This window comes from Chelonia mydas, chromosome 17 (assembly GCF_015237465.2).
Source record: "Chelonia mydas isolate rCheMyd1 chromosome 17, rCheMyd1.pri.v2, whole genome shotgun sequence".
In the NCBI taxonomy this organism is placed as follows: Eukaryota; Metazoa; Chordata; order Testudines; family Cheloniidae; genus Chelonia; species Chelonia mydas.
Genome location: NC_051257.2, coordinates 5,401,597 through 5,425,428, shown reverse-complemented (window position 1 = coordinate 5,425,428; position 23,832 = coordinate 5,401,597). Strand labels below are relative to the sequence as shown.

The 23,832-nt window shown below is 42.3% G+C and overlaps 1 protein-coding gene and 1 long non-coding RNA gene across 3 annotated transcripts; one reads left to right on the top strand and one right to left on the bottom strand.

Moving 5' to 3' along the window:
* The first annotated feature begins 21 nt into the window (after positions 1–21).
* Positions 22–11,685, top strand: TUBD1 (tubulin delta 1). 2 transcript variants are annotated; one of them, XM_027820167.3, is made up of 9 exons: positions 22–260; positions 2,247–2,441; positions 3,235–3,382; positions 3,895–4,111; positions 5,184–5,415; positions 7,523–7,687; positions 8,472–8,612; positions 9,577–9,760; positions 11,344–11,685. In XM_027820167.3, exons 2-9 carry the CDS (start codon positions 2,270–2,272, stop codon positions 11,444–11,446), a joined length of 1,362 nt encoding a protein of 453 aa, XP_027675968.1. In that variant the 5' UTR covers positions 22–260; positions 2,247–2,269; the 3' UTR covers positions 11,447–11,685. The 2 variants fall into 2 exon arrangements, with proteins under 2 accessions (XP_027675968.1, XP_037736785.1); XM_037880857.2 differs by lacking the exons at positions 22–260; positions 2,247–2,441; positions 3,235–3,382 and having other exon boundaries at positions 3,980–4,106.
* Positions 7,854–21,199, bottom strand: LOC122463207. Its single transcript, XR_006286367.1, has 2 exons — positions 13,468–21,199; positions 7,854–10,574 (listed from the first exon to the last, which is right to left on the bottom strand). It is a non-coding gene; the product is annotated as an uncharacterized LOC122463207 (long non-coding RNA).
* Positions 21,200–23,832: the final 2,633 nt, after the last annotated feature.

The following is a 23,832-nucleotide window of genomic DNA, read 5'->3' as shown; positions in this document are numbered from 1 at the left end:
GTACTGGCACTGAGCATGCGCAGACTGCAGACTGACGCTTCTCGGCTCGGTGCATGCGTATGAGGTTCACTGAAGCCCCCAACACTGATACTGTACTGTACCTGCCCACTCCGAAGCTCCCTACACCGCCTCCTGCTGGCTCAGAGCATGCGCAAACGGTCTGTTGAAAGGCGGAGGGGCCCGGAGGGCTTGTTGTGATGGTAACGCTGCGCCCGCTCCCCGAGGGAAGGAGCCTTGAGCTGCTGGGGCAGAATCCTGAGGTGAGACCGTGAGGGGCGAGACTCAGGTACCGAGCTGGGCCTGGCGGGGAGGCGCTTGGGGCTGAGGTGCGCGCCCTGTGCCGGGGGGGTATGAGAGCGACATGGGAAGGGGGGGGGTGCAGGAGCGGGACAGAGAGGCGTCGCTCTCCACGTGGGAGCGGAATGGGGGCCCGGGACCGGGGGGCGCCAGGTACGTGGCTGGATGAGGGGGGCCCGGGACCGGGGGGCGCCAGGTACGTGGCTGGATGAGGGGGGCCCGGGACCGGGGGGCGCCAGGTACGTGGCTGGATGAGGGGGGGCCGGGATCGGGGGGCGCCAGGTACGTGGCTGGATGAGGGGGGGCCGGGATCGGGGGGCGCCAGGTACGTGGCTGGATGAGGGGGGGCCGGGATCGGGGGGCGCCAGGTACGTGGCTGGATGAGAGGGGGCCGGGATCGGGGGGCGCCAGGTACGTGGCTGGATGAGAGGGGGCCGGGATCGGGGGGCGCCAGGTACGTGGCTGGATGAGGGGGCCTGGGATCGGGGGGTGCCAGGTACGTGGCTGGATGAGGGGGGTCTGGGATTCTTGATAGATGGATTGGGTGTTAAACTAGAATTTACAACTGTGGGAGTGTAATGAGTGGTCCGTGGTTGGCTGCTTTAACAGAATGATAAATACCAATTATTATATTTTCAACTGGATTATGTAAATGTGAATGGCTTCTACCTGTCAGTTTAGCTTCCCAGAGTAATTCTTCTCATTAATCTAGCTTGGTTTCATCCACTCCCATTATGCGTGCAAGAATCTAAATTCTCACATTTGAAATGGGATCCTGTAGATTTTTCAGCAATCAGCAGCAGGTGCCTCTTTGCATCTGCAAGGAAGGGACTATTGGCAGAGTAATCCCCCAGTAGGTCATGTAGGCAATGTCAGAACAGATTTTGTTTCACCCAAAGGAGAACGTGAGGCTCTAATCAGTCCATGGTTGTATCCTGAACTAGCCTTTTATCTCTAAGATTTCCCACTGTTGCTACCACCAATGCAGATCCATCAGTGGGAGCATTAATATAAACCAGCATTTTAACTCCAGTGTCATTTAAATCTGGTGGTCAAGGCAACCTGCTAGTTTAAAATACCAAAAAGAAAAGGAGGACTTGTGGCACCTTTGAGACTAACCAATTTATTTGAGCATAAGCTTTCATGAGCTACAGCTCACTTCATCAGATGCACCGATGAAGTGAACTGTTGCTCACGAAAGCTTATGCTCAAATAAATTTGTTAGTCTCAAAGGTGCCACAAGTCCTCCTTTTTTTTTTGCGAATACAGACTAACACGGCTGCTACTCTGAAACCTTTAAAATACCAGTGTCTGGTCTATATTAGAGCTTCTACCATGGCTAACAACAGTAGATCTGAACCACTGAAGCTTCAGAAAAAGAAGTAGATGAGCCTGCAACAACACTGAATGTCAGTAATGTCTAAGAAATGACAATAGAGTCTTCATGTGTCAGCAGAGACTTGCACATATGGACAGATGGGGTAGCACAGTTGTGTCTGAGCATTAGTCATTGTGGTCCATATTAGGCACCTTAGCCTTAAACCTGCAGTGTTTGAGGCAGTTAAATATAGGCATGCTTTTTGTGACATAAGAGAGAGATATAAGTACCATGGAAAACCCAATTGTTCTATTTTTTTCTGGTTGTCCTGAGCAGCAACTGATGGAGACAAAATTCAACACCCTGACCCCCACTCAAACACATCACAGCCCCACTGTGGCCGCTGTCAACACTGGATGATGGCTGCAGCCCCTTCAGAGGAGTTTCAGCCACTAAATCCACATAGCTTCAGGGTTTAAGAAGTCTGGAAAACCGCACAGCTGCCCTCTGTACAAGAGAAATTTCACTGCCCAACTCTGCTTTTCATGGGTTACGAAACTGGTCCAAAGTCTTCCACTCTAGAGCTTAATCAACTACAGTAAAAAGCACAATTCTATATTTTTCTTTTTAGGATTAAATACAAAGTGAAGGAGCATGTCAATAGTCACAGTACAGCTTGGTCAGTGTGGTAACCAGATTGGTTACGAGGTGTTTAATGCTATCTGCAGTGACTTCCACAGCACACATGGACTGTGCTCCAAGAAGGAGAATGAATCCTATCAGGAAGCTTGCAAGGAACGTTTCTTCAGTGAGGAGAAAACTGGAGGTACAATTTTTAAGGATTTTTTTTTTCATAGCATACTTTGTCTGTTAGAAATATATGTAGTAATAAATAATAGTTTGCATTTTTATTTAAGGATGTGCTTTAGGTATATTCATGAATTTACCATCTCAGCTCTGTACCTCCTGTGCGTTAGCATCAGCATTTAACAAATGGCAAAGCAGACACTGAGAGGTGAAGTGACTTGCCCAAGGTCACATACCAAGTCAGTGGCAGAGCTGGAACAGACCCCTGCTGTCCTGAACCCTGAATCTGTGCCTTAGTCCCAAGACCACGTTTCTTTTTCTTACAGTAATAGAACTATTGCAGTGAGCTTTGTTTTTCTTGTTTTTTGCCTTTGATTGCCATCATACATTCATGAGAACTAACAAAGAGCTTTTCTAGATGAGAAACATGTTTTTTTTCTTTCCAGGTTTCTGTTTATTACACGTTAGGTAGATCAGATTAAGTACTGGGGCATGAAGCCCGTCCATTTCAAATGCTAGCTGACATGAATGGTTTCCCTACTGAGACGGACTCCTGTCTCTGTAGAATTTGCAAAACACTTTGGGATAATGAAAGGTTCTATGTGAATGTAAAACTTTGAGGGTCAAATTCCGCTCACCTTATTCTCATGTACTGTCCCCCTGAAGTTAATGGGATGACTTGCATGAATAAGAGAAGTATGATCCGGCCTTTAGTATGTTGTTATGCCCATTATGTGAACATTGTTCTCTTGTTAAAAGGTTTAAGTATGACGCAGTCTTTTTGATTTTGCATTTTTTCTCTCTCTCTCCAGTACCTGTTGCCCGGGCTGTACTTGTTGACATGGAACCTAAAGTAATCAGTCAGACCCTCTCAATGGCTGCTAAGTCTGGCCACTGGAAATATGACCACCGGTCACACTTCTGTCAGAAACAAGGGTCTGGAAACAACTGGGCAAATGGGTATAAATGATCACCGCAAGCTTTGCTAATAATAATACAGCATGTGAATACTAAACAACTGCCTAGATTCACAGACATCCTCTCTTAGAAGCAGAACTGTTGCTGCTGTGAAGTAATATACTGCATGCATAACATTACCCTGATTTTATTGCTACTGTAGACTGCTTGTGCTCTTTTTGCAAGGAACTGAGATTGGTATTTACAGTGAAGACCTACTACTCAGTTACAGAAAAGTGAACAAAATGTCACTTAGACATCTAACTACTTGATTTGCGGGTGCAGAATGGGAGGCCAATTTTAAAGATCAGGCTTTTAAAGCAAAGTAAATGGCACAACAGAAGAATTGAGGATCGTTCACTGCAGGCAGCATTGGTGATAACAAAGAGTTAGATAAATGGATCAGCGTTTTTAAAAGAAGGAAAAGCTACTTCATATGTTTGCTTGGTTGACTTTATTGCTTTTGTTTTGCTATAAGAGTTCTTGCTCTCTTCGCTTTCTCTCTTATACTGCAGTTACTCTGTTCATGGGCCCAGGTACAGAGACGTTATCATGAACCTGGTACAGAAGGAAGCAGAGAAATGTGATCGACTCAGTGGATTTTTCACAGTAATGAGCATGGCTGGTGGCACAGGATCAGGCATGGGAGCCTATGTGACCCAGTGCTTAAGGGATGCTTTTCCGACCTCATTTATACTCAACCAGGTTATCTGGCCCTATGGAACCGGTGAGGTGAATGTTAAAGCTCCATGAAGGTTCTGCAAAATTTTTAATCGGTATTAAAAGGCCAGTCTACTGATAACAAAAAAAAAAACCTCTCCACTTGCTTTACCTTCTAGTGTTATAAACAACATCTAAAATGCCTATAATTGAAAGATATTGGAGAAAGGGAGAGAATTGTCTCTTTACAGTTTATTTACTTTGTGTATTTGATATCACCTTATGTATAGTCAATTTCGTTGTTTGCCTGTAGTCAGTTGCTGTGGGTCTTTCAAAAGTGAAAACAAAACAATTTTTAAAATGTGATTGTAAAACTGCAAGTCCCAACTATGAGACTTATTTCACTTGTGCCTGAGGCTATCTTAGTATGTTTTAGGCCCCCGTTGCCAGAGTAGGTGAGTACATCACAATTTTTCTCCGTGTATTTATCGTTACAACACAGAAGTACCGTTATCCCTATTTTACAGATGAGAACTGAGGCACAGAGAGATTGTGGGCTAGTGTACACAAGAAAGGCTTTGTCCATACAGCTGTAATAGAGACACAATTTATAACCAGCATAAGGAGAACTTTTGCCAGTATAGTTAAACCACCTCCCCCAAGCAACATGAGCTATGCAGACAAAAGGACCTGGGGGCAGGGAGGCAGATGCTGGTATAGCTATGTTGGACAGGGGTGTGAATTTTTCCCCACATCCTGTACTGACATAGCTATGCCAGCAAAACTTTGCAATGTAGATCTGGCTTAAGTGCCTTGCCCAAGGTCACACAGGGAGTCTGTGGTAGAGCAGGGAATTGAAACAAGGCTCCAGTTTATTACATGGCAAGTATAATAAATACAGAATGATCCTACAGATTCATTCTCAGTGTCTTGCTATGAATGCAGCTATGGATGCTAAGATCAAGGCAGGCCTTGTTCACTATCCAAGTGGAAGCTAAAGTGGTTGCTGAATTGGGTGCAAGATCTTGGTAAAGGGGGGAATCAGTCACTCCATGAAGAATATCAAAAGAGGTGACATACTTTACATAGACAAAAATTCTTAATTTGTTAATTCATCCTTGTTGATGTGCGTTTCTGCTTCCAGGTTATTGTTCAAAACTACAACTCAGTTCTGACACTCTCACACCTGTACCAGTCATCAGATGCTCTCCTTGTTCACGAAAATGATGCCATCCACAAGATCTGTGCTCAGCTAATGAATATTAAAAAGATCTCCTTCAGGGATGTAAATCAAGTAATTGCACATCAGCTGGGAAGTGTGTTCCAGCCCACTTATTCCTCAGAAGGGGCCTCACAGTATAGCAGAAGCCCACTAGGTATTTAATTATAATAACACTTTCTGCCATCTAGTGGTTTCATTTCAAGGATCTCAGAGCACTCTTCAAACAGCGAGCTAAACATCAGCCCCCTCTGTGAGTTGGGTATTATCTCCTCTTTTAAAGAGGATGAAACTGAGGCAGAAAGAGATTAAGTGGCTTGCCATTGGTCATACGTCAGTTTTGCAGCAGAGTTAAGAGTAGAGCTTCTGACACCCAGTCTCATGCTTTACCACAAAGTGATGCTTCCTCTTTCCAAGTGGCTGGTGTCAGCCTGGGACTAATGTACATTTTAGGTGAAACCATGTGCAAGTCAGTGGTTTTGTTTCAAGTTTTGGAGTTAGTTTAGAACTATATGCAAACTGAAACCAGATAAAAAGGCTTGCATAAAAAGCTGGAAACCAAAATTAGAGTATTATGTCGCTCTTGTTAGTGATAAGACAGGTCTGTGGTGTGTGTCATCCTGGAATGAGAGAATTAATTTATCTATAGTGCCAAGATTTGTGGTTGCTACCCAGAATTTCCACTTTGGCATTTGCCCATTGATCCCTGCAACAATAGACTCAGAGTACAGCCAGACAAATGCAGAAAAGGATTTATTATTTGCTATACTCCCATGTCAGACGGAAATGCGGGGTAGGGGGAGCGGGCCGTTTGTTTCTACATCCTTATGGGTGATCAGGAACACAGGGTCATTCCCTCTTTTGTTCCTGTTTCTGTGTATTTATGGTGCGTCTTCATTGTTTTACCCTTTTGCTATACAACTTTTACTATGAGGAAGGGGAAAGCAAATTTCAGTGGTCTAATGAAACATGATTAAAGCTATTAAATGTCATAAGACCATTAGAATTGCCATATTGGTTCACCATAGTGGTCTGCCTCATCCAGTATTTTTTCACAACCAGTGGTCATTACCAGATGCTTTTAGAGGGAGGTGTAAGAAACACCCTAGTGCAGCGGTTCTCAAACTTCATTGCACCATGACAACAAAAATTACTACACGACCCCAGGAGTGGGAAACCGAAGACCGAGTCTGCCTCAGCCCCACTGGCCCGGGCCGGGGGACCAAAGCTGAAGCCCATGGGCTTCAGCCTGGGCGGGGGAGCATGTAACCTTAGCCCTGGGTGGTGGGGCTCTGCCTTCGGCTTCAGCCTCTGGCGGTGGGGCTTGGACTTCAGACTTGCTGGTGCCCAGGGCCAACACCAGCCTTGGCGATCCCATTAAAATGGGGTCATGACCCACTTTGGAGTCCCGACTCACAGTTTGAGAACCGCTGTTCTAGTGGACAACTATGGAATAACCTGCCCCTCGGGGAAATTTCTTCCTAACCCACCTCAGTTAGTAGCAGGTTTTTGCCCTGACTCATGAACATTTATATTCCCTCTGAATAATTATCCTATTTGATGTAACTGAGTTACTTATTTTGTGTGTGTGTGTGTGTGTGTGTGTGTGTATTTTCAATTTTTAAAAATCTTATTAAGAAATGTCATATATAAGCACTACTTTTTTAGTTTCAGTTTTGTCCATTTCAGTGTCATGTCATATCCTCATGGTCTTGTATTATGAGAGAGTAAATAGGAGCATTTAGTTTACCTTGTCTATGCTGTTTGTATTTTGTATAGTTCTACCATGTCTCCTCTCTAAATAGTCCCAATTGCATACAGAATGGGCTTTCTGCCTCTAATCAGTCTCTTTGTTTTTCTTTAAACTCCTTTGATTTTAGCTCTCTCGCTGAGATACATTCATTGGAACTGATTTATACTTTGACCTAACAAGAGCATTATGATACTATCACTGTTTTCCATCCCATTCTTTATATATTCCAGCATATTTGCTTTTTTTGACCACCACTAAACAAGGAGCAGATTTTTTTCCAGGGAGTTATCTGTGACCTCCCGAGAGAGCTAACATGCCAATATAGACCCCAGCAAAGCGTATGAGTTGTTGATATTGTTCACTGTGATGTGTATGACTTGCACTTGTCAACTCTGTATGTTGCCCCTTCATCTTGTGTCATTAGGTTCCATGAAATTCCTCACTATCTTCTCTCATAGACTAGCCTAAATATTATTTGGGCAGTCATGGCAGCTGTTTTTTTGATTCTCAGGAGACTTAATGGAGTCGTTAGTTCCCCATCCTGAACTCAAGATGTTGGGTCTTCGTAACATACCGCAGATGTCAGAGAACTCCCTGGCATACAGCACATTTACTTGGCCTGGGCTCATCAAACATCTAAGACAGATGCTTATTGCTCATGCTAAGATGGAAGAAGGTAAGAGGTGTGCGCACACCCTGGAAATCAGTTACTCTTTCAACATAAGTTTCTACACATGGAATAAGGTTTATTGCCTTTGGGAACGCATTGGATGGCTTTAACCAATTCAGAAAGAAGTAGCCCCCTTCATCTGACAGCAGGGATTTTTTCCCCCATACCCAGCAGCTCCTTCCACTAATAACACTGCTGCCATAAGACCTTCCAGTTCATCCCTGCTTTATCCTGGTTTAGCGCCCAGACCTCTCAACTAACTATAAATATTAAGCATATGTAAAACAAAACATTTTGGGATTTACTTCCATGATTCACTTGGAACAGCTTTTGGATTCCCAGGGCTGCTTTGTTTTTTACACTTTAATCCTTCCACTTTTACCTAGACAGGTGGTGAACTGTAATATGGCTTCCAATTACACAGTTTAGGTACCAGCAAAGCACAAGGATGGCGAACTGTTTAGTGTGGACATTTCCTATGCGGTAGGAATAGCAACTGCAGTCGGAGATTTCCCTCCCTACGAACAGCAGGTTGAGCTCCATTATCTAAGAGTCATGCAACTGCTGCTTGATCAGTGAGTGGAGCCTACGTGCCGTGGCACACCCTCGGCCAGACAGCCAGTGCCAGGTGCTGAACATCACTAGCACTAGACGGTCTCCAAGTAGACCTCTTTCTGAATGCAGCCATATTTCACATCAGGAAGATAGGAACTGAAAAACGTAAATTAATTAAGCACATCTTATGATTGAAATATGGATTTTAGTTTGTTTCAAAAACTTCTGTTTCTAGGTATCGATTGGCAGGTGCGACCACCATTGCCAGGGCATCCTGTCCCCCCAAAAGCCTCTCCAAATCAGGCACTACATTTTAACACCTCCGTTGCCAACCTGGTTGTCCTGCGAGGAAAAGATGTGCAAAGCGTTGATCTAGGTGAGAAAAAATACACAGCACATTAGTTATTCCTTCTTCCATCTCCCAGTGTTTTCATTGTGGCAGTCACTGGTGAAAGTGAAAAAACCTGAAGGCTACAGACTTTAAAGAATAAGGTCAGCATTCTCTCTGCAAACACATTCTGAAGTCCAAGGCCATGTTATGCAGTTATGAAGGACTGCTGTATTTACATACGTAGACGCTACACTGGCAGTATCTATCAGGGCTTCCTAAAGCAACTTGGGGGAAAGGAGAGGTATCATCATACTGTAAAACTAAATTCTATTTGTGTGATAGGATTCGTTGTGATAATATACTGCTACCTGGAAAGATATAGAGCTGCTGCAGGAGTGGGCGACATCAGAGCTTGCTTATCATCACACAGCACTGAAGCAGTGCTGGGGTACTTTTATATCCTGCCCTCACCACACTGTGTGGGAAAGAACCAGTTTGTACAGTTACACCTTTACTAGGCCCATCAGGTGGAAATACTGTTTGGAAGTCTGACTTGATCTGCCAAGCAGCAGCTGAGGCTTTAGAGAACTGGTGGAACAGAGATACATGGATGACTTACTGCAGCTGTTTTTTCTTTCACAGCAGGGTCTTGTGAGATCACCCATCTCATTCTACACCACTCCCAAAGCCCCAGCTTCTAATTATTAGCTGGGACACAGCGGCCATGAGAACAAATTACAGTTTTCCTTTCCACTTATGTTGGTTTGTGAAGTTGAATGGGCAGTGTCTGCAGCAGCTCCTTGTTGCCTTGACAGGCACAGAACCAGTCATAAACTATCCTTTTCCAGGGTCACTTTTTTAGTCTGTGTATTCATGCAGTAGAGGTTGAGTTCTGGCGTACAACGCTCAGTGTAACATGCTGATTGGAAAATTCTAGTTGAACATATAAAGACATATAAACTTGGTAAAACTTCATTAGTCAGAAAAAACTGCCTTATTCCCATTGCAGGAGGTTTCCGAGATCCAGCATTGTATACATCCTGGCTAAACCCTCAAGAGGCTTTTCATATATGGAAAACACCAAGAGCCTTTAACAAGTATGAAAAATCTGCTTCTTTGGTCAGCAACAGCCAGTTCTTGCTGAAACTTATGGACAACATTGTGGGGAAAGCTTGGAATATGTTTGCTTCCAAGTAAGTGAAAATAAGACTCTTAGTTTTTCATTTAGACTTTTCAGTATTTTCATTGGAAGTAAATAGTTGCAAACACACACCCCAGTTTAAAATGCTTCACAGATCATTCTGATTTGGGATAAAAAGGTGTCCCTTAACAGTAAAAGAAACAGTGATACCAACTTCGTTACAGAATGTGTGTGAATATGGTGGTAATTTTCCAAATAATGTTCTCGGGGGATTTGGGTATAGAAGCCTCTGTGTCACAGGTTCAAATCCAAGCCAGGCTGTAGTGAGTGCAAGTTGCTGATCAGCCCTGCTGTGAAATATGAGTGCAATACATACATATAGGAGTACATCCATTCCTGCAAAGAGGAGGAACAAAGTTCCCACAGATCAAAACGACTTAAGAGGAACTGGTGCTGCGTGGCTGATTTCCTAGAACATTGAACCAAATTCATTTCAGAGAAAACTTGCCAGAACAAATTTTTTTTTGCAGAGCACTCAAAGACAGTAAAACTAAGTCAGGCCAGTTGCTATTCCCTTACCTTTATCAAATCGTGGGTGGCCTTGAACCATTTCTCCATGGCACAATTGCTTTTTTCCCCCCCTGCAGTCACTGCAGAGGAACTTGAATGATCATGGAGGCTGTAACCTTGATTCTGGAGGAACCAACTCTAGGGTTGAGGATCGTGGCAGAGCAGTGTGGGGCAGCTTGCACTACCGATGTTATATCTGTTCGGTAAATAGGACCAGTTTCCAGTGCAGTCAAGTTGGCACTTTCACCAGCACTAAAAAAACCCCAAAGTTACTTGTCCATTGCAGAATATCCATTCTAAAAAGAATACATACAAACTCTTTTACTGATCACACAGTTTCTAGGTTGTACACAAACTTGCTGCTCATTCCAGGAAACAGTAAGTGGCTTGATTCAGAAACATTTTGGGAGTTGCTGTTTATAAAGGCTCTGACCCCTGAGGTTTACTTTTCCTTAAAACCAGACTTTAACTCAAAGAATAATTGCCTCTTTTCTTCCATCCCATGAGGCCAAGATTATTGGGCGCCAGAGGGCATGTGTCCAGTAAACGTGGGAATTAGCCACACAATCTGTGGGAATAAGAGCTGAATAGTTTTGTTCTTAAATTTATCATCTGTTAAAATCATGCAACAAACAGCAGTTTTAAGTTTGTCCCACAAAGACTACTTGACATTTTGCCCACCATAAATGAGTAAACTGCTGCCTCTAAGTACAATAATTGCTTTTAGTGGCTCTGCTGAGATTGAGAAGCAAGCCAGAAAATGCCCTTTGCAATTCCCCAAAAGCCAGCCACTGACCCTGAAATTGTATTGTTCCTTTAAAGCAGCATACCTGAGCCTATAAACACTATTAGAACTGGATTATGTTGTACTATCCAGTATGAATTACACAATAAGAGTCCAAACAATGTACTACAAATTCAGTTCTGGTTTACAGGGGTGGAAAATGCTCATTACAACCAGCTCAGTCTGATGCTGTACCAGGTGTCAGATTTTTAGGGACCGATGATTTGTAATGTTTTGCTGTCTAGTTCTCGGTTGTTTACCCAAACTCTTTGCCCCCTCAGAGCCTATGTTCACCAGTACACTAAGTTTGGGATCGAAGAAGAGGACTTTCTGGACTGCTTCACAACTCTGGAACAGGTTATTTCTAGTTATGCTAGCCTTTGATTTTCAACTACTTACAAACAGGGCTTCGTCAGAGGGAGTACACACTGAAAGGCTTTCTGAGTCAGCTTCCCCAAGTTAAAGTGGCTAAGGGAGGTACTGGAGTGTAAATGCTTTGTTGTTGTTGATGGAATAGTAATCTACATCAGGACTGAATATATTCCTTGTCTCCCACACAGACAAGTGTATTTTGTATATGAATTTATACATTGAATATTTAATAAAAGTTTTATTTTTCAGTACATTCTCCTTAATTTACTCTAATTTGAAGCCCCCTAACTTCTACTCCTCCTCCCCCTGGATGTGCATATTTTTCCTGAAGAATTTCCATAGCCTGAAGTTTTTTTCAGGTTGAAATCTAGCGTCTGAACTAATATTAACTGTCATGGTATAGGAGGACTGAACAATGCTGTTAGTTACAGTACTGATACAATTTGATCTTTCACTTTAAACTCTATTAGCCTGAAAGCGTTTTACCAATAGCCACCAAAATACCCGTTATCAAAGTAGTACTAATAAAAATAGATAAATATAATTTTCCATTAACTTATTTGCTAATATTCACTAAGACCCCATTTGCTGTGCAGCAAGCTGGTGTTAAATTCTGTGGCAAGACCCCTGATCTCTGTGGCACTCCAGTATGACAGATTGGAGATTCTGCAGCATCTTTATTTAAATTTTTTTTTAAAAATTGAGGTTCTTAATTCATATGAAAAGTGAATGGTAAAGTTACACTAAGGAGACTTTGCTGATGATAAATTCAGTTTAGTTTCTGCTGTCTCTATATTGTCCAATGTGCCACATTTAGATTGTCGGTCTTTATGGTTCAGAATTAACAATCCCTTGAGAAGAACCGAGCAGTTCAGCTATCTCAACTACTGTTGCAGATTGTCCTGCAGATTCAGGGATTCACTGCAACCATTTATATTTGGGCTGTGTTTATAAGGGGTTGTTTTTTTTTCCGCCCGCACTGAGGGCAGAAGTAGCTTTGATAAATGAAAGTTTCTAGAGCAAGATCCGACTGCAGGTTCCACAGACGCAGGGCCCTCCCTGAATGTTGGGTAACGTCAAAAATCCCCCTTAGAAATGTAAAAAGCCACAAGTACTCCTGTTCACCTTAGTCTCGAAGGTGCCACAAGAACTCCTGTTCTTTTTGCGGATACAGACTAACACGGCTGCTACTCTGAAACCTTAGAAATGTGTTGGACTTTAGACTGATTTTTCCACAACCACAAGGTGGTGCTATTGTCAAGCTATAGACTCCAAATGTTCACCCTGTGAACTAATTCAATAGGAAAACTGCTGCAATCGCGTGCAGGGTACAGCATCAGCACACACACTGGAAATAGGCAGATTTATGACCTTTCAGCCCTGGTTGTTCCTTGTTTTGTTTTTTGTTTTCCTTGTTGCACAAGATAGGATGTGGAAGGTTTTCATATGGTAAAATAATACCCTGGGAAAGATAAATGTATTTATTTTATACTAAATCACATAGACGTCCTCCTCCTTTGCTGACTGGAGCCAGTTTCATTTTGTTGTTTCCTTTGTATTTCTTATCCTCTAGTTTTTGTTTTTCTACCTACATATACCAAGTTCTTCGTTACAAATAGCCCCCCTTTCAATGGTCACACCATAAAATTCAATCTCGAGGACTCTTCCCTTAAGTTAGTTCAGTAGATACATACAGTAAACTTTCCCTTAGGTCCGGATTGCCATGTAGTCCAATTAAAATGTGAGCAAGCACATACTGTGGTGGTAAATGTGTTACAGCTCATTTTTACACACACACACACACACACACACACACACACACACACACAGTGACTAACTAGCTGACTATTGAGTTTAAATATAGAAAGGTTGACCTGTTTTAGATACACCCTTGAACTCTCTTCCCTCACTCCCTAGGGAGAGTTTTTGGTTTGTCAGCATAGTTACAAAGTTATTTTAGGTCCAGAAAATATCTTTCAAATGAAGTCTAATTTAAGGGCAGTCCCAGATGCAGACGTGATCTTGTGACTCACCTGGGCCATAGATTAACTTGCAAAGTGCCTGCTGTCATCCTATTTCCCCTTACTGCCTTTGCTGGTTTACACCTCTGCAGTCTTCAGTTTAGGCTGGGAACAGTAGCACTGAGGTCCCCTGGGAGCAGCTGTTCTGGTAGTTCTGGCCTATCAGGAAGGAGGAACTGGTAGAGCTCATGATTCTTCTTGCTGAGGATTGAATAAGTGTAACTGATTGTTATGAGATTGAACCAGTACTGGGGCTAAATTCACTACTGTTTGAGTGTATCACGACAGCTAATTGTTGAACCAATGTTAGCAGTTTCAGGGCAAGCTCCAAATGATTCTGGCAAACATGGGAAGACAGTCACGTCTTTCCCGGGCCCCTTCCCAGTAAAGGAGAAAATTCTGCTGACTGTTGACAACATAAAGCCTATGAGGCTCACCCCTTATTTTGTGTGAACTAGGAGAGAATTCGGAGACTGATCTTAATACCTTTCTGTTATGCACTAAAACTAGCTCTGAAAACAATATTCATGCTAGAGTTTCATATCTGGATTTAGAGAATTTTATAGCTAATTTCATGGGACGGCAGCCCAGGGATTTATTGTTGCATAGTAAACCTACTGCTCCTGTTCTCACACTAATGCACTTACATTTTTTTCTGTCCAAGAGATGTCACAACATTGCATCATAGCATCTTTCCTCCAGAGACCTAGCAAGGAATCCAATCTAACTCATCCTCTCTCACTTGCCTTTTCTTAGCCAGTCTTCAGCCATTCTGGTTCCTGCATTAAGGCCCATTCAACTCCCCCTGATGTCAATGAAAAGACACCAATCATTCTAATAGCCAAGCATGTTCCTGAAACAAGTTTAGAGGCCAATATTTGTTTTACACTGATTTTTTCTAAGTTGTTTTGGGGATTTTTAAATTAGAATTTCTTGATAAAGAAAAATACTTCTCTGTAAAAATGACTTTGTTCTTTCCTAGCTGCTGGGTTAATAACTTGAATAAGAAGGTTTGTTTGGTGGGTTTGTTTTGTTTTTAAACCCTTCTTGAAAGTCTCACTTGCTTATTTTTACTCAAGAGACTGGAACTTTTTCAGAAGGCAAGATTGCACAAGAGGTTAAGATAAACACCACAAACTATTCAAGGAACAAAGGGTCAGGAAAAGACAATACAGAGAGGGGAATTTTTTCCCCTCTTGTTGTTAGCAACATAGTAGGAATTCTTTTGCCTCAGTATTTTAAAAGAGCACTGCTGAAGTATCAGGAAAAGTAGCAGTTCCCCTGTCAGAGCTGACAATAGGTAACCAAGAAATTTGATGTCTGAAGACTGAAAGCTCCAGGAACACATGAATCAACCTACAGTTCTAGAGAACATGGCGAAACAAGATAAAAACTTTACAAGATAAACCTCCTTGGAATCGGAGAGAGGTCTGTTACTGCTACATCAACAAGTAAGCAGATATTCCTTACGGCATGACTGTCCTCCCTTTGCGTCTCTTCTGCATGCTTATTATTCCGAGCCTGGACATCACTGATCCATTTTGTCTGTGGAATGGTGTATTTGACATGACCATTTTTCAGTTTCAAAATTAAGAGATTGTTGCTAGAATCAGGAAGTTTAACAGCCATCTAAGGTCTGATTTCAGTGCTGGGAAAAAAGCAGGCAATTCCAAATAGAGGTAGAAAGGTAGAGCTGCCATTACAGCGAATCAGCGATGATTGAAAAACAAAGAGGACAGATTCAGTAGCTCAAAGGCAGAGCAGAACCCACCTATTAATCTTTGCTTTATGAGGATGTCTGCAAAAACTTGCTCACAAATAGGATTCAGGGCAAAATATTGCCCGTTCCAGTAAGGAACCCAGCTCTTTGCAGTAACATGATGGGATGGCACCCAGTGACCAAAATAATGAATGTTCAGAAAACAAGTTTCATGCCAGCAAAAATGGCCTTGAGGCCGTGAGAAAAATTTGAGGGGAGAATGGAAGTGTCAGCTTTTGCACCAGCAGTCACGATTATTTTCATTGCTTAGCACAAGAGATTAATTGGTTGGGATCCTGTTTCATCTCTAGGCTACTTCCTCTCAGGCTGTTCTTTAGCAGGGATGGTGCCTCGTCCCATTCCAAAGTGGACCTACTTTCCTGGCATGCTTCATGGTCCCTCTATTTTCCCAGGGCCTTGGGGAAGGGTGGGCTGAGAGTTAGAGGAGCTGGATGACTTGTGATTTGTTTATTGTTTGAAATTATATTAGTCAAGCAGCCTCAGCAGTCCCCTTTTTTATTTTACTGTGAAAATTATGTAGGGTAAGCCAGAGTCTTGGATGGGGGCCTTTAACCTTAACGTAATAAAATAAGTGGCTTGATTCAGCAGTCCCACAAGCTGATTAACTGAAGGCCTCACTCTAGGAGTCATGGACAAATATCCACAATGCAGAAACTACCAGAGATAACACTGTTACTATAGGTCTGATGGAAAGAGGCCAAGGAGTGGAGCATAATGTCTGCACTACTCGTTTGCCCAGTGTCCCTCCACATGAATGTTAAGGCAGACTGATTGGTTGGCAGAAGGTAGCTTCTGCTGAGGTTGAATGTTGCTGACCTGTTTGGTGAATAAGGGAACTTTACTTTGGTCCCACCAGTCTGGTGCTTTTCAGCAGCACCAAAAGTTCACCTGTTAAAAGCAGAGATGAAAGAATGAAATTGTTTGAGGGAGTGACAAACCATTGAAGCCTATGGACGTAATCTACCTGGATATTGGTATACATTCATCCACAAGAGAACCTACATAGTTGAGTATTGCAGAAGGTGTAGTCTGCACTACTTGATTGTGTTGGGTCTTGAATGCAGAGGATTATTTAGTGAAAGCAGTTCAGGATTAAGGAGAGCAATTAGTTAACCAGGAAGAAGGAAGTGATGTGCTACAATCAGCTAATGAAACTCTGATACAAGGAGCTTGAGTATTCGTTTTTATAAAATCCAGTGTAGATGGAAGAAGTCTTATGAAACCAGGCATCAAATCCATGAAAGAAAGCGCACTCACAAGTCTGTGTTCTAGAGAGGTCCGTGAGTTTTGGATACCACTTTAAAAACTTTCTGTCCAAAGTTAACAACAAATCATCTGGAATCCGTAAGTCAAGGTCTGGATGTAAAAATCAGCTAGTTATTGCAATACAGCGTAAAAGCCAGATTTGAAATAATACATGGAACTGATTTTTGACATATAAATATATTAAAGAAATTGAGCATGAGCTGGTGCCTTTCCCAAACTGCTCTCAAAGCACAGTCCACACCCAGCCTTAGCCATACAACAAAGTTCAGTGTAAGGCTCCTTTCTGGATTTGGCTGCCCCTCAGATTCCTATTCCAGGTTCGCTCTGCCTACATGCCCCCCATGGCTCAGTCCAGCACTGCAGCTGTAGATCAGATTAGATTATCACAATAGCCCCTTGTGGTTTTATAATCTTCTCTCTCTAGACAGCCATTTCCTCTATATCTGGGCGGGGTAATGAGTCACCCCGTTTAGTGAGTCAGCACAGCCCATTTAACCCTTCCCCAGCAGGCTAAATAGCTGCAAAAGGGTGTGGTGTTTCAAGCAAGCACTGTCAGCCTGTTACATGGAGGAAAGGGTAAATGATGAAAATAGGATCTGAGATAGTCAGAGTTTGCAGAAACTCTGACCCAGTTTAATGGAACAGGAGACACAGGCAACCTTGTGATGGCAATAGATATCGCAGATGCTCCAGCGTGACCCCAGTGTCACGTAGAACAAATGGAAGAGGTAGCCTGAACTTAACTCCATAGTCCTGTCAAAGCTGAGGGATTCTAGACAGCGATTCCTCCCTCAGAGAGAGTAATTAACGTAAAACAAAACCACAGGCGGTTGTATGTACACCTAGTTCAAAATGCTGCTTGATCTTCTAAACCTTATTCAAGTGGGGCTTATTCACAGGAGGAGTTCCATTTAAGTCAATGGGACCATTCATGTGAGTTAGGGTTGCAAGAATAGGTCTGTTCAAAAAAAAAAAAAAAAAAGGAAAGTTAAGTTGTATCACAAGATATAAACAGACAGCAGGAAAGAAAGTAATAAAGGTTTCTTGGCCCTCCTCTAACCTAAAATTCGTTGTATATAAGATACTGACTTGGATGAGTGGTAGAATTAACTAGAAGAACAAACAAGTTAATGATTCAAAAATACAAAATACAGCAGAAAGCTGTTTTAAATCATCACACACCAGACACTGATAGTTTCTTGTTTAAACCTCACTTACTCTTCAAGAGTTTTTGTTCCATATTTACATGCAACAGGAAACACAAACTCTATTCTATTGGTGTATTATTTGTGCATTTAAAGATGTAAATTCTATTTTGTGGTCTCCTCTGAATATTTCTTTATACATATTAGATTACATGCACAGCTTAGTGTTTATACACAGATTCAGAAAAACACACTTCATCTGCTTGAGAATGGTGTAATTGTGGTCAGATGGCATGATTTAATTTGATCTTTTGCCCAGTAAACTTCAATACGTAATAGATCGTTTTGTGGAGCATGTAAGCAGAACACCGCCAAGGAGCCAAGTGGAAAGCAGCCCTTCTCCCACACACCGCAAAAGGTGTAATAAAATACTGACTCTTTGTATTTTGTGTATGGCAAAGGCAGCTGCAGAATTGTTATAACACTCTCAGTAAGCATGGTGAGACTTGGGCAATAGTTCAGAGCCACTGCTCTCCAAACCGGTCAGTACAGTATCTGAGCTCAAGAATACACAGCCAAGTTGCACGTAACATCACTCATTGCTGGACTGTCATTGTCATTTGTATCTTGCAACTTGCAAGGGAAAAACCAGTGGGTTTTTCCCACTCTCTGAGGAGTTCAAGTTTGTAGTTCTGCCTATGTTGTAACTGCTACATTATCTAGAAAGTGACTATATTACTCATTAGTTCAACAGCGTAAGGTAACAACTTCTCGTTTCTTTACTGGATTTTAGGTGAAAAACCAGAATGCTAATATATGCAATTGATGAATGTAAATTTAACTAAACACCCTTATCCTAAGAGGAAATATCTGATTCTTCTGCACCTACTAAGTCTGAATATTTCCACTGAGTTCTGTCACATACAATGCTTGGTATTTCCCTCCACCAATCCAGTATTTTCATTTCAGAGCATTGTTGTATATAAAAAGAATTTGATCCAAGGTCTACTGCTGTATTTTGAATGGTCTGGTGATATTCTGATGACATTACAAATGATGGCCCCAATCTTACTTCCACACAGGTAGACTCCTGGGCCTGAGCTGAGCCATGCTGAGATCAAAAGGGCTCCATCCAGGCAGAGGTCACTGAGCCAAGGGTCTGCTCAGACAGGATTGGGGCCTAGGAGAGCGAAGTACACAACAGAAAATAATAATGCCAGGAAAACCAAAGAAAAAAAGAGTTATAATCCCAGGGAAAAAACTGAAATTATGGTTCATGTAACATAATACCTAGCTCTTCTCATCTGTAGATCTCCAAGCACTTTACAAAGGAGGTCAGTATCTCTATCACCATCTTACCGAAAGAAGTGACTGGGGGGAGCGGGAAAGAAGAGAAGCAGCACAAGACTGTGACTTGGGAGGCCCGGGTTGTAGACCTGTTCCTGGTGTATAAAGTTGGACAACTCACTGACCCTCATTGTGTCTTAATTTCCCTATTTGTAAAGCAGGGAGTAATACTCACCTTTGCAGAGCACTTGGTCATTACTGAGCAAACACCTGGCAAGTGCAAAGCATTATGGACTTCCGCACAACAAAAATAAGTGCTGAGATACAGATTGTAAGATCTCCCTCCACCAAGAAAGCCAGGGGCTTTTATCAATCTTGAGTCAAATCCTGAAGTCCTTACTCCAGGCAAAACTGCCACTGTAGGTCACTGAGAGTTTTGCTCAAGTATGAACTGCAGGGATTTGGCCCATTGAACAATGACTGAAAGCTAAGCAATTCCAGTTTTCATGTAGCCGCTCTTGAAGCTTCACCTGCGGCTAACACCCTTCCCAGAACCAGAACTAAAGTGGGCCTCCATAAAAGGGCCTGGGAAATTTTCACACTATGGTTTCCCTTAAAAATGCTGCAGCCATTTGTGGGCAATAGTCGCCGTCTTCTAACTCCCGAGCACAGCAACTCTGTTGGTCAATAGTCAATGTAGTGTGTGTATATACGGTAATTACACAGGCAGTTCAGCCCTATATAAAATGCTTAAGGGAGGTACCAGATTAAAGATCACCTGCTGCGCCAACGAATGCTGATTCTAAGCAAGGCTGTTTAGAAAAGCGCCCCCCCTTGCTCCCCCACCCCGCCCCCATTGACCTTTTTAGGTGAAGCTCCGAGTAATACACTGGCTCTGGATTTCTTTAGAATTCATCTCTTCCTGTTGCTCATTTCCCCACCTGGAGTCCCTCTTATGCAACATATAAAATAAGTTCCATAGCAACCAGTGGTGATGTCGCAAGCAGAGGTCAGTAGGACTTAGATGAGGAATAAGCAGCAGGAAACAATCCTCTGAAACCAAGAGGCTGTTTTTATGCAAATATCTTCAGTAATAGGACCCAGAGGAAGGGAAAGGCTGAGAATGACAGACGGAATGGTTTTTGGCACAGAGAGAGCAACTTAACTCAGGGCAGAGTCAGTGGCAGAGATGGGAGTATGACCCAGGTTCCCAGCACGGCACCATAGCTGTACTGGTTAGTTCTAGGGGAGCATTTCACTGGGGGGAGGTTATTTGGGCAATGCTGCATTAATAGGGGAAATGTAGTAGGTGATCTAGTAGCCTTTTTCCAGCCCTAGTTGCTTTGTTTGTAATACCATGTGAGTGGGCAGGTTTTGATTACTGACTGTGGGAAATGCTAATTCTATACAGACACCTCCATAGGATCAGGGCTGCTCAGATACACCTATTACGTTGTCCACATTTGCAAGAATTTGACTATTGTCACTTATTCTCTAGAGCAATTGTTGAAGCCCAATTAACTGCTCAGGGAAGACACCTGAAGAGGCAATAGCATAATTAGTAGTTACCCCATTCCACAGTGGAGGCAGGGGCCTACACAGAACGTGGCAAGGAGTCCTGGGACAGCCCAGGGCCAGAGCTTGGGAAAAGCACTTAAGTCCCTATCACCGTAGAGCAGCAAGGCCCCTGGCAATTTGACAGATGGTCATCTACAGTATAGTGCTGCTTACAGCACAGGCTTCTAGGCTGTCTTAAAACCAATCTAACAGACAAATCGCCACCAAAAAGTGTTTATAACTGGGATCTCAAAAAACTTTGCTTAGATCCACAGTTACTTCCTCTTTCTAAATAAGGCAGTTTACAGACTGGTATAAAGCTCCAGGCAGTAACAGTGTCTAAAAGCAACACACTTTGTCAAGGCAAAGGGAAGGGGACAAATGGTTTAACTAACAGGGGGATTTTTAGTATGACTGTCTAGGTGAAACACCTCAATACCACTGGCCCAAAGATCGGAACTAACATGTCCTGCATACACTGAGGGCAGGTTTTGGGGCCATTATGAGAAGGGCGCGGCTGTAGGCAAGTTTATCAAAACAGGGAACAATACACTGAAATGACAAGACCTGCCTCTTTCCTTTCAGTTGGAAATGGCAGGTAACATGCTCGTTAAGAACTGCTTGGGCAACCTAATTCAGATTTCTCAGGAAGTTACAGGAACAACAATTAAACCAGAAAAAAGAAAAGGAGGGCTTGTGGCACCTTAGAGACTAATAAATTTATTTGAGCAGAAGCTTTCGTGAACTACAGCTCCGATGCATCTGATGAAGTGAGCTGTAGCTCACGAAAGCTTACGCTCAAATAAATTGGTTAGTCTCTAAGGTGCCACAAGTCCTCCTTTTCTTTTTGCAGATACAGACTAACACGGCTGCTACTCTGAAACCAATTAAACCAGAGTGTCACTCCCATGAAATGCTGATTCATTTGTAATACACAAGATATTAAATATAAACAACTTGTTAAGTGATGTTTAGAGAACACTGACCTTTGGTTTTCACGTTAACATGTTCAAGGTTCTCTTAGTCATTCAGTAAATGATAAGAATCATGCGTAGTAAAGACCAACGTTAGCTTAAAACAGACTAAAATAAAGTTCAGCCCAATTAACTCCCTATAAAAAAAATCTATTTACATGTTTAGATTCATTTTAGAGCATTAAAACTTCGGAGCGCTTTCTTTTTTCAACAGTTCTCCAGCTGCACAGCACGAACAGTGAGCGGGCTGAATGACTTCACAGCTGAAAAGCCTGTTTAGTCTGAATGAACAGAGATAAATGCACACAATAGCATTTTGCTGACTATGTAGCAATAAGACTATTCCAGACTCTTGACTTCATACTACATACATTGGTACCTGAAATACAATACAAGCACCAGGATGAAGCTAGACCCACTTTATGACTGTAGCTTTTAAGCAGTGTGTGTGTTTGGGCAGCATCCTAAACATTAGGTCGGCAGTTGGGCAGCTAACTCCCTTAGGCTCCTTTGAAAACTCCAGCCTACATTACATCCTCTTCCTTCGTCCCCCAAAACAAGTCTAGCAAAACGCATTGTTTTGTTGCCTTTAATAAAGCTTTTTTTCATGGGCATTTTCACCAACCGTGTGGTACAGTAAAAAGTGAAGTGGGTGAAAGAGGAAGGAATGCGTTGTTGGAATGCTGTGCCCTCCAGCTCGTCCATTAGAAGAGAGTGCTGCAGCAGGCTCAAATACATTTTGCATAATCGCATTTAAAATGAGCCTGCAAGAACATATGCAAACTTTGCCTGTTACATGGTTCTGAATGTGCTAGCATGTCTTATCACAGGGAAAGTGTTTATCCCATTCAAAGCTTACTGAAGAAGCTATCAGGAACCCCCCACCAAAGTCCCAGCAATTAAAACCCTTACCACCTAGGCTAGTCTGTTGTCAGTGAGGAGGATCAGAGCCTACCAGGTAACACTGGTTATTGTTCTCTTTCACTTTTCACACACTGCTTATTACTGCATCCCTGTGGGAGCTGGGAGTAGTTACTCTCATGCATATGAATAATTTCAACCTTTTAGCATATTGCTGCTATTAAAAGGTAGTTTTAACTCTGTGCTTCAAGGAAACCTGCAATTTTTATTGTTTGCCTCTGAGGAATACACATAATCACCGTCCTTTATTTTTGCACCTGTAGTCAATTATGGACACAAGTATTTATACTTTCAATTGTGCCTGTTAATCAGGGAGATGTCTAACTGCTATTTGTGCCTGCAATGAATTGTACTTGCAAAGAGACTCAGGCTGGACTGAGACCAATTTAAAAATTAGGTCCAATATGGACATTAAGAAATGATATTATAGAATAATATTCAGGAATGTCTGATGTTGGTTAAACATGTCCATTAATATGAACTAGGCAGCTGCATAATCCCTAGGGCAGCCATTTTAATGATAATTCCAACAAGGAACAGTGCAACATATCAAGACAGGTGGTTCAGAGCTACAGTCAGTGAGACAGGGAACAGGCAATTTCCACAGCTATTTTTATGGGTGAAGGGGGAAGTACAGAACTTGCCTATAATTAGGGTTACCAGATAGCAACTGTGAAAAAATGGGGCAGAGAGGTGGGGAGGTCATAGGTGCCTATATAAGAAAAAGTCCCCAAAAATGGGACTGTCCCTTTAAAAACGGGACAGATGGTCACTCTACCCATCATGGGGAAAATTCCTATCACAGATGGTTTTCTTTGAGATCCTCTCGGCCAGTCTAGACATTTGGCATGGCCTTGAGGATCAAAGAAGAGAATCTGTTGAAATCCTTTCTGTGATTTCAGCTCTGATCTACCTGACTTGATAATAATTAGGTCGACTAATTGCTTTGTTATTTAGTGATTTAGCCACGTTTTACACTTGTGATTGGTAACTGTTTCATCTTGCAGTTTTCCCTTTCAAAGCCCAGTTAAACCAAAACATTAATTGCCACTGCTAGGGCTGCTAATAGCTCATTTCTGTATGTTCCTCAAAGGTACAAGGAAAATATGTGCATTAAAAATAAGTATCAAGGCACATAAGAACAATGAGAGTGCAGGGAAAATAAGGAAACTTCACTGGTCACTGCAAGAAGGATAATAGTATATGCACACAGTACACCGTTAGTACTGTAACAAAGCACATACGTGTCTGACAATACCTATCAGTATTTCTTCATTAAATGTAATTCAGATAAGCTCTAAATGGATAATTTTCTCCATCCGTGTGTCATTTGAAAACCATAGAAACAATGGGAATCTTGCTTTTTGGAAAACCAAACCCCATTTCCACGTACAGTGTTAAAGGCTTTGGAATTTCCTTTGAATTTGTCAAATGCAGTTGAGAAGTA

Bases quoted from the DNA above. Each gene is read 5' to 3' on its own strand.
- TUBD1 (XM_027820167.3), top strand. From the start codon at position 2,270: ATGTCAATAGTCACAGTACAGCTTGGTCAGTGTGGTAACCAGATTGGT. The intron at 4,112-5,183 runs GTGAATGTTAAA...TTCTGCTTCCAG, and splicing joins GGCCCTATGGAACCGGTGAG to GTTATTGTTCAAAACTACAA. The intron at 7,688-8,471 runs GTAAGAGGTGTG...TTCTGTTTCTAG, and splicing joins TCATGCTAAGATGGAAGAAG to GTATCGATTGGCAGGTGCGA.